The sequence below is a fragment of the Hipposideros armiger genome, unplaced genomic scaffold (genome assembly GCF_001890085.2).
Source record: "Hipposideros armiger isolate ML-2016 unplaced genomic scaffold, ASM189008v1 scaffold_104, whole genome shotgun sequence".
NCBI lineage: Eukaryota > Metazoa > Chordata > Mammalia > Chiroptera > Hipposideridae > Hipposideros > Hipposideros armiger.
The window spans coordinates 2,957,082-2,970,568 of NW_017731454.1; the positions used below are offsets into that span (position 1 = coordinate 2,957,082).

The 13,487-nt window shown below is 37.8% G+C and overlaps 1 protein-coding gene across 1 annotated transcript in view; it reads right to left on the reverse strand.

Annotated features, from left to right (window-relative positions):
* The window catches only part of NEB (nebulin), a 214,711-nt gene that overhangs the window by 78,361 nt on the left and 122,863 nt on the right, over positions 1 to 13,487 (reverse strand). The window contains exons 87-100 of the mRNA XM_019646509.1: positions 13,092 to 13,196; positions 12,391 to 12,498; positions 11,266 to 11,577; positions 9,044 to 9,247; positions 8,587 to 8,691; positions 5,276 to 5,380; positions 4,863 to 5,174; positions 4,082 to 4,186; positions 3,385 to 3,483; positions 3,114 to 3,215; positions 2,867 to 2,974; positions 1,909 to 2,220; positions 467 to 571; positions 258 to 362 (exon numbers count right to left, since the gene is read on the reverse strand). Coding sequence (XP_019502054.1) covers positions 258 to 362; positions 467 to 571; positions 1,909 to 2,220; positions 2,867 to 2,974; positions 3,114 to 3,215; positions 3,385 to 3,483; positions 4,082 to 4,186; positions 4,863 to 5,174; positions 5,276 to 5,380; positions 8,587 to 8,691; positions 9,044 to 9,247; positions 11,266 to 11,577; positions 12,391 to 12,498; positions 13,092 to 13,196 — 2,187 coding nt within the window. The remainder of the gene's footprint in view (positions 1 to 257; positions 363 to 466; positions 572 to 1,908; positions 2,221 to 2,866; positions 2,975 to 3,113; positions 3,216 to 3,384; positions 3,484 to 4,081; positions 4,187 to 4,862; positions 5,175 to 5,275; positions 5,381 to 8,586; positions 8,692 to 9,043; positions 9,248 to 11,265; positions 11,578 to 12,390; positions 12,499 to 13,091; positions 13,197 to 13,487) is intronic.

Genomic DNA, 13,487 nt, shown 5'->3' on the forward strand with positions numbered 1-13,487 from the left:
TTAAGAGTAATTGACTGCTTGAATTTCAGTCCTTCAGTTAATAGAATAATTTGGAGAAGAGTATGAATATTCTCTAAAAGTGGGCACAATTGTACCACCTACTAGTAGCTTTTAAGACATTTTCTCCCAAGGATTAGTTTATAATCTCCCCCACCCCATTTTCTTATAAGCAATTATCTGGAGTTAAGCCAATCTGTTCCATGATAGACAATTAGCTCCCCCATCTATTTACCTCATTACACACAAAGCAAACTTACATCACTTTGATTGACTGAGTTAAACTTGGCCAACACAATCTCCGGAGTGTCTTCCACACATGTAAAGTTAGAATAGTTGTCAAGAGCAGCTTTCTTATATTTTACCTGCAAAGAAATAGAGATGCTTGAGGTCTCCCTACACAAGGTACCTATCCAAACATGGCAGGTAAGGAGACAAGCATTAGGTAAGAAGAACAGACTTTGTGTACCTGATTCACCAGTTCTTGGTTTTGTGTAACCCTCACATGCTCCACAGAATCCAGGGGGATCCAGCCAATGCCTTTGAGCCACTCCAGGTCAGCTTTGTAGACATTCTGAGAACAGGAAGAGAGATGTGATGCAAGGATAGGTGGCTCAGACACAGGGTTATGGACAGCAGATTAGAAATAATTTTTTCAGAAGCTTTCAAAGGATTTCCTCTTGTAGCTGTTGTCTCATTGACTCAATCGTGACTTCATCTGTTCACCTGGGCAAAATTTCTTGAACCTCTTACTGTGAATGAAGCACTGTGCTAGGTGCTTTGAGGGATTAGTACAAAGAAGGAGTCTAGGCACAGAGAGAAGTCCTTTACAAAGGTGGTAAGTGCTGAGAACAAGACTACTCAAGTTGTATGGGAGTTGAGGGCAGGGAGCCATTGTTTTTAGCTGTGAGCATCAACAAAGGTTTTATCAGGGATGTTGTAATTTCAGACGGTCTTAGTATATTTAGTTATATAGAAATATGCGGGACATTTAGAATAAAGGAAATTACGTAAGTAAATGCTTATGTATTATAGGTAGGAGCAGGCAACCCTTGGGGCAAGCCTGTCTCTACCCTTCCCCACCTAACTCCTGGATTCTCCAAGCCCACCCACACCAAATGAACAGGAGCTAGTAATCTGATTAAAGTTCCACAATGGTCTTTCTGCAGCAGCAACCAGTGAGGTGGGAGGTTCAAGTTCAGCCCCTTCACCACCCGCAGTCTTTGACTTCCTGTTTCTGTTTTGGTAAAGATGAGAAGACCCAGGTAGGGTCAGCTCCTCAGTGCACCTGAGCATCACATCAGTACATTGCGTTTCTGTCCCCTACAGACCGCTGGTGTCAGGGAGAGATCTTAATTCAGCCTTCAGTGCAAGGCGGCCTACGTCATATTCTCCATCTAGCTTTATCAGAGCGCTGCGTGAAGAATTCTGGGCCCCCATGCAGCTCATCAGTACTTTGTGTCCCTTTTGCTTGGATCCCTTGCAAGCAACTCCTTCATAAATGCCTTGCAGAATGAGATGTTTGGCAAAGCAAAAATGGGCCAGTCCCAGGTCCCTGACTATACACCATCATGCAATGCTGTCAAAATCCCAACTCAATCTTAATCCCCATCCACCCCCATTATTATTTTAAATCAGTTGATAATTTTTCATGCAAATGTAAGGAGTTGCTGGTGCTGATGGTACAGAAGCAGCAGAGTTTTAAAAAATTGACTTTGGAACTTATTCAGAAACACAGTCAGAAGGCAAAGCTGTCAATCTTTCTCTACTTTGTATCCAGCTTCAACTCCCTTCTCAGAACAAACTAAACGTTTATGGTTCCAAGCTTCAAAGACGGGTGGTTCTGGGATGCTGCTTGTAACTCAGTATGCCATATGTTTCTAGATAATTAGGGGGGAAAAAATCACTTACATCGCTCTGCAGGTCATAGGCCTTTCTTGCCTGAATAACATCATTTTGGTCAGGATGACAGGTCCACTGGTGCAGGATATTGCGATAATCAATATCACTGACAAGGTCCTGCCCCTGCTTGGCGGCCACCACTGACACCATGTCCCCAGGTATATTGATTTTGGCTTTTGTTTTATGATAGTCCTCTTTGTATAGTCTGTCGTTCTGGATCTGGCCCGCGTGCTCAAACCAAACCAGTTTAGGATCATCTCTCATCGTCGGAACACCAACATAATGACCTTTTTGTTTTACGTGTTCGGCTTTGTATTTTAGCTGGTGGGAAGAAGCACAGAGATTCCATTGGCTTTGGTAAGAACACAGGGAAAAAGGACTTTGAACATCAGCAAATTCAACTCCCCAGCTTTTCATGTCACACCCCTTCACCCCTAGAATAACTAACAAAAAGTACTGAAATAACATTTTTTAAGTGAAGAAATATCAATTTAAAAATAAAATATATATGTATGTGTTTTCAAATTCTGGTAATATTTTATTTGATGTTCTAGCCAAGGGCTAGAAAAAAGTGAATATATAATGATGGATGTTAACTAGATTTATTATGGTGATCGTTTAGCAATATATACAAATCTTGAATTATTATGTTGTACACCTGAAACTAATAAAATGTTATATGTCAATTATATCTCAATTTAAAAAAAAAAACAAGAAAAAAGTAAAGAACTCAAATAATAGCTTTGAAAGAAGCCAAGGCAGGAAAAAAAAAAAAGAAAAAGAAAAAGAATACCCAAAGCCCACAGAGAAAGGACCAGAAACGAGAAGGTACTCCACCCATCCCCAAGCCCAGCTGGGCTGCCGAGCCGACAAGGAACACTCCACCATGTTAGGCTTTAGCATAACTGAGTTCCCCCATGGGCAAGATCCAGCTTTTGCAAAGTGCATTCATATGGGGATGAATTACCTCGCTCTGAACATCACTAGAGTGATGGGCATGAACAAACGGCACAGCATCCGGAGGCAAAATGTAACCTGTGGCTTTTTGTTTCTCCCAGCCTTCCTTGTAGAGGTACTAGAAGACACAGGGCCACAACAAACAGTTACACTCTGGAGTCAGAATGAAGGGATAAGTTGTGTGCAGACATGTCCGATAAGTATATTTTGGGCCTCAAACCCACACCAAGTCCCAGGCATCCTGGTAAAATCCATACCTGGTCCAGTATCCGGGCTGCCTCCTGAGCAGTGTGCAGCAGGGGTGTTTCTGTGAGGGTGTACTTTGATTTGGTGTCATTCCAATCTTTCCGGTATTTAATCTAGATGAGAGGCAAGGTGGTAAGTTACTTGATGTTAGCATCAATCATCTCAATGATTACAATCTGCATCTTGGGCAATGATTGCATTGCCAAGTGTAAATAGGTGGGAAAGCTTTGGAAATGACATGTTCTCGATTGGGCAATTTTATAATGACAGCCATGTACTTACATCATTCAGGATCTCACCACTTTGTTTCGCTGTCACATAATCAACTCTGTCATCCACAGGAGTAAAGTTCAGGGTTTCTATTTTTGTGCGATATTTACTCTATGGGAAAGAAAATATCTTTTAGACAGTCGTAGTCCCTGGTCCTGTGTGAACTGAGAAAAATGCGCTAAATTTAAGGGTCCTTCTCTATCAGCAGTGTAGAGCACCATATTTGAATGGTGTCTTCTTGGCTATTTGGCTTTCTTCTTAGCATTTAATTTTTTAACAAATGGGTTGGCTTCTTATCCCGCCCACAGATTTTAAAGTAGCAAGTTTGTTTAGCTCCCAAAGTCATGTAATGTATCGTGTGTGTGTGTATATATATATATATATATATATATATATATATATATATATATTCAGCACATTTTTTTCAACTGGACAAATTTCTCTCAAGTGCATTGCTATTGTTGCCAAAAATAAAATTTCCAATTATACAATTCCAAGCATTAACTAATGTGCTGGATATTATATTATGAATGTGGTCCCATAATGTCATAATGACAGTACAGGATTATTTTGGAAAAATGTATGCCTGGATTAAACGACAATTGAAACACTTAAAATCGCTGATAGGGAATGATTGCACTTTGGTTCATGTATTTTTGTTCAGTCCCTTAGGAAATGTACCGGATGGCAGGATAAAATCTTGGAATACCTCACTGAAGATATCCGAAGCATATTTGGCATGGTTGACGGAAACGGAATCATTTGGCATCCAGCCAATCCCACGTAACCATTCCAAGTCGGACTTGTAAATAGCCTGTGAAAGCAGGTCAAGATGAAGTCAGCAACCCTAGCCACATGGTCCTGTTTATTCTACCCATTGGAGAAATACAGCCTAAGGATGATATATTCAAGCAGCCAGGCAGGTAACATAAGCAAATGAATTAGGAGGTCAAGTGGTATGTCAAGCTGGGGGGCATATTTTCTATTGGAAAGGGGTTAGCTTTGATTCAGCTCCAGATCATTGTTGCCAGGGTGCATGCACACCCTGAGCTTCATCCTCTGATTTTTCAAGAGAAACAGGAAATCCTAGATTTAGAAAATTTCCTGTTCTAAAAACCTTGGCAACTTAATTTTAGAATTTGTAAACACTGCACCAACTTAAAAAAGCATATCCATGCCTACATCCTGTGCATGGACTGCCGATATTTTACTTAGGATGTAAACATGTGGCTACTTAAATTCTATAGAAATAATATTTTCATGGTAGTTGTCTTTACCCTGCAACAATGGAGAACTAGATTCACACTACCATTTGTTCCTTAACACAAAGTCTAGATTCTTCATGGTGGTTTGGACACCATACGATAAGGTGTAACTAAAGCCAAGTTCTTGGCTGTGTAAAGATATGAAGGGATGAGGATTTCATGACATACATTTTCTGGGAGTCATGGCAAAAAGAAAGAACTCATCCTACAACGCAGCCCACTCACATCACTTTGCAGCTCATAGGCTCTCTTGGCCTGAATGACATCATTCTGGTCAGGTAGGCATGTCCACTGGTGTAAGTAATTGTGATAATCGATATTGCTGACCAGATTCTGGCTATTTTTGGAATGCAAGACGGAAAGCATATCCACTGGGCTTTGGAACTTAGTCTTCCATTTGGCCCACTGCAGCCGGTACTCTCTTTCATTCTGAATCTTGCCAGCGACGAGGGCCCACCGGATCCTGTTGTCATCCCTGGCCGTGAGGGTGCCCACGTAGTGGCCCTTCTGCTTCTCGTGGTCAAGCTTGTATTTATACTGGAGACAGGAAAACAAAGCAGATGGATCACAGGATGGACTCTTGATGTACCTAGGGCGCTTGCTTAGAAAACTGAGAAGTCACACAAGGCCATGCTTACATCACTGGCAATCTCCCTGGAGGCCTTGGCAGCCTGGATGGGGATGGCATCCAGCCGCACGTCACAGCTCGTCTTCATTTCATCCCAGTCTTCACGGTAAATTTTCTGAGGGAGGCAAAAAATAAGGTATCATTCTAGATTCAAATGTTACCAATAACTCCCAGGGCTCACGTGGAATTAATATCAGTGGGGTGCAATTTTGGAGTCCCAGAATTCAGTTAAAGAAAGGGGAGTAAGGTGAAAGGGTCATTCTGCAACACTGTAATGAAATATGAAATCCTGTCTGGAGTCCAAAGACCCAGGCTTGACAAGAGTCCTTTCTTTTTTATTTGAATCATAGCCTTGATGTAGCTGTTCATGGTTTATGTTTAAAAAAAAAAAAAAGCTGCTTCTTGTGCTTCTTGTATTGGTAGCTTTGGAATAAGTTTATGTTCAGACATTAATGGGTTATTACTGAATTCCTTTAATTCAATAATTCAATTTCTCTAATTTTTAAATTCAAGTTCAGTTTTGTGATCTTTAAAATTATAAACCTTTATATTTGTAGGTTCCCCCCCTCAATATAGTTTCTTGGATCTTCTTATGTAATTGATGGTGCATATTATTTGGGAATGTCAAATATTCCTGCTGAAGTACAATTGGATATTAGTAGCCATTCTTTAAAATGCAGCATCATTTTGTTTGTAAAAAGAAGTTAGTTAAGGGAGTAATGGATTTACAGATAACATTTTAAATATATGTTCATATTTAAACAGACACATTTTGTATTGGCAACGTCAAAAAGACTCAGAAATGACAGTAGTTTAAATGTGTAATTTAGAAATCAGACCAATCAGTGTGGGACCTTGAATAGTGCAGAAATGAGGGGCAAATTTCAATTACTGATAGTTTCATGGCCTTTGCATATCTGAAATATGAGTGCTCAGATAAATTTTGTCTTTGTAAGTGTGGATAAGTTTTGTATAAATTTTCAGTCAAGTTTTTCTTTGAATTTTGGGTGTTCCTATTTTAACAACTTACTTGTTTTCTGAACGAAAGAAGAAGTATTTTCCACATTTAAATGTTTATGCTAGAGAATATTTAATGCAAGCTTGTTATTATGTTATTGTAATTTTTGTTTCATTTTATTACATATATTGTTACACTATTTTTTCTTATGTATTAATTTTTGTTTGCTTATGTGTTCAAATATATTTTTTATTTGAACTACAAAAAGTCTGACTTGAGATGAAACTTCTTCATGTACTAATTTGAGAACATGGGCAAATTAATCTTTTTAAGTCTGGACGTTCTCATCTGATAAAAACAAAATAACAATATTTTACTCATATGGTTAGGCTGAAGATTAAATGAGTCAATTTAACATAAATTTGCTTGGTTACCTATAAAGCTGTATACAACTATTCTAAAAATGTTATGCTTTTTAAATGATGGAAAGAGTTTTAAATAGATTATGTAAAGATTACAGTAATGGTGATAGCATGTGTAAAGAAAGAGTACATTTTGGTTAACATTCAAATGGGATGTTTGATTTATTCCAGAACACAAGCCATACTCACTATATCTAAATATCTAATATATCTAAATATCTAGATAGCTAAATATATCAAGTTAAAAGCTTTACTTAAAGCATAGCTTCAAATATTAGTCTTGCTTACATCATCCTATCAGTGGTAGGTCTCTGGTATTTCCAGCTGAGAAATACATCATGCAAAAGAAAGCACATGAGACTTTGCCAAGATGCCTCTGGATCAAGTGGAAGAGGCAGAGAAGGCTATGCCGAAGTAAAGAACTGACTACCTCTCAATCCAGTCACTTGATTCTGGTTCAGAAAAAAATGTATCAGTGCCCTAAAATTTTGTTGTTTTTCTCAACCCCTGTACAAAACTAGCTCCTAAGTGGCTCATTATAATAGAGTTGATAGTGCAGTTTGGCACATGGTGAGGAAATCTTTGCTTGGCAGGCTCTTTCTCTCCCAAGAGTTATTGTTTTTTGAAAGATGTAAAGTTTCAAACTATAGTGACTTGCACTAAGGTAGTATTCTTCTTCTAAGGTCATACTTATTCTACATACAAGAAACTTCTGTGATTCACGAAGGCGGTCCCTTCTTGAACTTTGTGGAGTTCACATAACTGAATTCTCTCATTTTAGCTAATAGTTTTTTAAGTCGATGCTCCTGTTTCTCCCAGGCATATAATGATTTATTCTGTCAATAATGATAATTTTGCCTTTTTATTTCCAATATTTATCTCTTATTCTGACTCTTATGTAATTATTTGGCTGTAATGAGAAGCTTACTTAGCTAGAACTTCCAGCAAATGTTAGATAATGGTGACGTTAGTGGGCATCTTTGTTGTATTCCTGACTTGAATGACAAGCTTAGTTACTGAGGATAAGCCTGGCCTTTGATTTGAAATTGATTATTTTAGTCATGCCAAGAAAATATCCATTTATTCTTATTTTGCTAAGATTTGATTTTAAAAATTAAGAATAAATATTGGATTTTGTCACACGCCTTTTGAAATCTAATGAAACGAGCATACAATTTTTCTCTTTTGTCCAGTTACATTATTAGGATTCTAAATATGGAACCCTCTTGGCATTCCTGGATGACCCCTAGTTGTTTGTGTCATATCATATCCATGTAGTACTGAATTTGATTTGTTAATATTTTATTTAAGATTTTTCCTATTATTATTGGTTTAGTTTTCATTTATGGAGCTATTTTGACAAGTTTTGGTAATTGTGATGGCTTTTTTTCTTTCATTAGGCTCTATGGTAGATTGTTTATTTCTTGAAGTCCTGAGAGAATTCTCCTGTGAAATCATCTGGGTGACCCTGGCGTTTGATAGGAGGAATGAAAGTCTTTAATAACCCTCTTAATGTCTTGCTTTATGTTTTTATTCTTTTTCTGGAGTCCATTTTGATAATGGGTAGTTTCTGAAAAAAACACTCTGAAATCCAGGTTTTAAAATTAATTTGTAGTTTTGCAAAGAATTCTCATATTTTGAGATCATCTAAATTAGTCATTAATTCCCTTTTGTTGTTGGTGTGTCTCCTCATTCCTCTTTCATCTCTCTTGTCCTTATTATCTTTCTCCCTTTTGTCATGCTGACACTGGTGACTTGCCTAGTGACTCAGAGCCAGGGGACCTGCTCCTCTCCTCACTCCTGGTCCAGGCAGATGGTAAGGAGGCTTCCCAACCACCACCAGTCAATCTTCTCTCCTTAGCTATGAAGGGCTCCATTGGTGGTACTGTGATACCAACTGGGTGACTTTCCAAATAGAAAGACATCCATTGCAGTACTTACATTGCTCACATTAAGAGCGTTGGCTCTGGCAAGATTAATTTCTGGAGTATCTGGCATTATGTGGATGGAAGTTTTGTCCTTGTCCCAAACTTCTCTGTACTTTGGCTATGGAGGGAACCAATAATAACACAATTACTTCATAATTTGTAATTTTGTTAGTTTCAATGCATAACTTGCAATTTTTCTGATCCAAAATCTTTTCATATTAAAGTTAAAGAAAGCTTCTAGAATCTTTTCACATAAGCTACTCAAATTTGATATGAAATCTGTATTAAAAACTTTTATTAACATGCTGAGTTTTTGTTTAAAATTAATAAGCAATCATGAGACAACCCTCTCAATATTATTTATTAAAATCTTTGCTATTTTAAATGTTATTATTAGATTACTAAGTTAATTATTTATCATTTATTTATAACACTAACCCAATGTTAATATAGAGAAAAAAGTAACTTACAATACTAATATTTTCAGCATTTGATTTAGCAAGAACAACTTCAGGTGTGTCAACAATACTAGTGTACTTGAGTTTCACCACAGGTGTTCGATAGACACTGTCTCGCAGGATCTCCTGGGCATTTTTGACTCTCAGTACTTCGGGGGACCCATCAGGCAACCAGCCAATGCCACGCATCCATTCCAAGTCAGCCTTGTAGATGGCCTGGGAAAGAAAACAAAGTTAGCTGAAAGCAGGTTTTTAAAAATTGTAGTAAAATAAGGAAACATTTTTTAATGTTGTATTTTATAATCCACAAACAATAATAAAAACCAAGCACTGGCCTGACAAACATAACTTCTCATATGCATAATGGTGCTTTGTTCTGCTTATTTTCTGTGGCAGAGCATCTGTGTTGGGTGCTTATGTGCATTTTAAAAAGCAGAATGATGTAGAAGGAGTCCTCTGTTTGGGGGATACATGGAAAATGTTTGAATAATATTAGGGAATCATCATACTAGCCAATGTGGACTTTAAAAAGCACTAATAATGGGCTCTCCAGTAAGTTCTCCACAAAGCAGCCAGAACAATGTTTTCAAAATTTGCAGTTCAAATCTGACGTCACAACATTCCCCCATCCTATGACATCCCATTGGTCTTACGATAAAGATCAAAATCCTTAACACGGACTAGAAGGTAAGAGATGATCTCGCACCAGTCCCTACCTATTTTTCCAGCCTCATCTTATACGTGCTTCCCTTTTAACTGTGCATTCTGACCATGTTGTCCTTTCAGGCTGCGGTTTGCATACAGTCCCCTTTGCATATGTTGGCCACTCTGCAGGTATGTCCTGTGTGTCATCCTCATGGAGCCAACTCCTGTTCTCCCTTCATATCTCCACGAAATCATTACTCCCTTAGGTAACTTTCCTCATCTCTCTTTCATAGCACCACGGGTCATTCCTTCTCAGTCATCTCATTTTTTACTGATATTGTCCAATTAACATCTATTTCTTTGTTATCAGTGTGAATTCCCTAATGTCCAGAACTTTGTCTAGTTTCTTCTTATTAATTCACAATTGCATCTTTAATGCTTGGCACATAGCATGTTTAATAAGTATTTTTAAAGGATAATTAAGAATTCAATCCCCAGCGCCACAGTTTTGATCTCAACTGGGTTTTCTTTTTTCAAAATAGCACCTCCCTTTTGCATTTTCTTGGTTATCTAAACCTGTTTCCCCAGACATAGGTAAGTGGTTGACCAGACAAAATTGCTCTATGCTAAACAACAGTTAATTTTTATGATAAACCATTGTGTTCTTCAGAAGTGATACTTTAATAACTAGTTAATAAGATACAAATCTCAGACTAAAAATGTAATAACAGGTTTGAAAACTGTAGGAAAATTTCTACTTTGATGAAGAATGACATTATATATTGCATATGAAGTTTGAGAGCCAAAATTCAGAAGAGATTCTCAGAGAGGATTACATACAGATTTTAAAATTGCCCTTCCTCATTTTCTAAGAACTTGATGGGTGTGCATGTCTGAATACTCTCATGTGGCTCAGGTTAATGAAGAGATTGCATTTCTTTAGAAAATGGCCTCCATCCACCAGTGAGCAATTCATTTCAAATGAAGGGCATAATTTCCAGTAAGAAACTCATTCATTATGAGAAAGAATCTCTTGAAGGGTAGGGGAACCAAGTTCAGATAATTAAAAAAAAAAAGGGTACCCCTTCTACAGAAGAAATAAATAGCCCGAGGGAATCCGTCATTCCCAAAACATTGAATGGGCATAAAACATGAGTAAATCTAAAAATACTCAGGTAAATTCACGAAAAACCACATTGTGAAGAACACCAAGCTAAGGGAGATCAGTGAATATGGACCATGCTGCTAACCTTTGATATCAGTTTTAAGGAATACAGCCCCATCTTTCTTCAATACATAGTTGAAGGACCACGAAAAAATTCTTATGTTTAACAAACTACAAACGCTGCAACACACTAACAAATCTATAGAAAAATCCTGATAGCATCGTTAACAAAGAAAATGAAAACTTTCTGAATAAACCCAGCAGTAAAGTAGGCAATTAATAAACTTGGAAAAGATATTAAACAGAGCTGCTATTGTAGGGAGATGTGTTTCCCAAGCCCTGGAAGCCGTGACCAGGCAAAGCTGTGGAATAGCTCGCCCCCCAGGCACCCGGGCTGGTGCTCCCCTCCCAAGCACACACTTACATCACTCTGCAGGTCATATGCTTTCCTGGCTTGGATCACATCATTCTGGTCAGGCAAGCAAGACCAGTGGTGCAGGTACTGGCGGTAGTCCATGTTGCTTGCTAGCGCCTGGCCTTCTTTGGCGGCACTGATGGACACCATGTCCCCTGGGATGGAGATCTTGGCCTTGCTGTCATTGTAGGCCTTTTTGTACAGCCTGTCGTTCTGCATCTTCAACACATTTGCTGCCCAGGACAGTTTAGGGTCTTCCTTGGCGTTGCGACATCCAATGTAATGGCCTTTCTGTTTCTCATAAGCAGTTTTATATAGATACTGGTGGATGTGAGAATAGAAGAAAGAAGAGTTGCTTTCCTAAACTCAGTTTCTCTAGGCAGCCTCCTCAAAATAACTCCATTCCCTTAGATTACCCTTTTAGGGGCACTGTGAGCATCTCTAAGACAAGAATGTTATGAGCACCTCTAAGGTAAGAACTGTGCTTCTACATTATCTTTCTCAATATAGGTTTGTCCAGTGTTTCTCAAACTTCAGTCATTGTCACCCTCACATGTTTTGCCGCAAGCAAGTACCTCCTGTACTTCATACTGTAAGTCAACTTTATTCTTTGTTTAAATAAATTTATTCTTAAAGTGTAAACTTACTTAAATTTTTATTTTAAAATTCATAATTCTATCTAAATGGAATAAAATCAGTACTTTTCTAGCACACATTAAAATAAATATGTAACCATTTAAAAAAATGCTTGTTCAGGTGCTGCAGAAAATTATCACAGGAACCATCCATGCATGCTGCACTTTGAGAAACGAGAATTCTTTGAGAATTCTTTTTACCCATAAACCTCTGTAAGTGCTTGTAAATTAACTGATATAGAGAAGGTATTGAAAACAAAATCGAAATCTGTGCTTAAACATAAGGAGATCAGAAGTGAGCAGAGATGCATGAGGGTTGTCAAGCTATTGTAAAAGTTGTTCTTGAATTTGGGATTTTAAAACAAGACACTAATAACAATGATCTCCGTTCTAATTACATATAACTCTTGGGGAATTGAGCTAAAGATGAGTACAGTATTAACTCCCTGTGTGTCCACTACTTAGGGTTTGTTAAAGTTGGGTAAGGAGGAGCTCTTACATCACTAGCAATATCCCTGGAAGCCCTGGCATGCTGGATCCCAATGGCATCAGCTCGCAGGTCATAACCTGTCATCTTGATGTCTTCCCAAGCTTGCTGATAGTGTTTCTGCAAAAGGAGATTGCAATGCCACAGTCAATCTGAAGAGGGAGCTACAGAGTCAGCGTTACTAATACACTCAAGAATACATGTTAACGGTTACAGTAAAAATTAATCTCGTAAGATTTATAAAATCGGCTAGTTTCTTATTGAACTTAAGTTCTAGTACATTTTTAATGAAATTTTGTAAACTCTCCCAATAGCGTTTAAAGAAGGAAATTTAGGAGACAGTAAACCATGGGAAAATGAGAAAAATAACATATATTGTTTGACTTTTAAAAGAAAAAAAAATCAATGATGTACTACTAAAACTAGAATTAAGTATTACTATACATGTATATGTATATTTTTGTTACATGTTTTGGTGAGACCACTGCATTTTTTCTTCCAACAAAGATAAGGACACACATCTCTATATTTTAAACACACACACACACACACACACACACACACACACACGACACTTATCACTAGCTTAAAGATTGGAAGTAAAAGGAATGGTAGGAAAATGCCTTTTGCTACACTCTCTCTGGAGTATGTTACTGAAAGATTCAGTTAGGCAGAAAACAGGGTGTAAAGCAAGTGGCTGTGGTGCGCCTTACGTTGCTGATCTGCATGGCGTTGATTTTAGACTGTAGCATCACCGGAGTGTCAGCTGGCACATTCACATTAGTCTTCTCTTTGTCCCAGGCATCACGATACAGTGGCTGGTAAACATGAAAAACAAAGAATCACTGATTAGTAAGTCTATTACCACCTGAATAAAATGATAGGGACAATTAAAAGTTCTCTTTGAATGTTCTCAGATAAAAATGTAGATGAAATTTTGTTTTCACTTGTGTTTTTATGTAGAAGGTGCCAGTAGTGACTTCAACAAGAAGAATACATTCATGTGAGATATAATATGAATGTAACATGGTAGAAAATGGATCTTTTTCTGTTTATTCACATGTAATTATCTGGCTGGCAAACCCACAAGGCAGGTAGTTATGATGGTC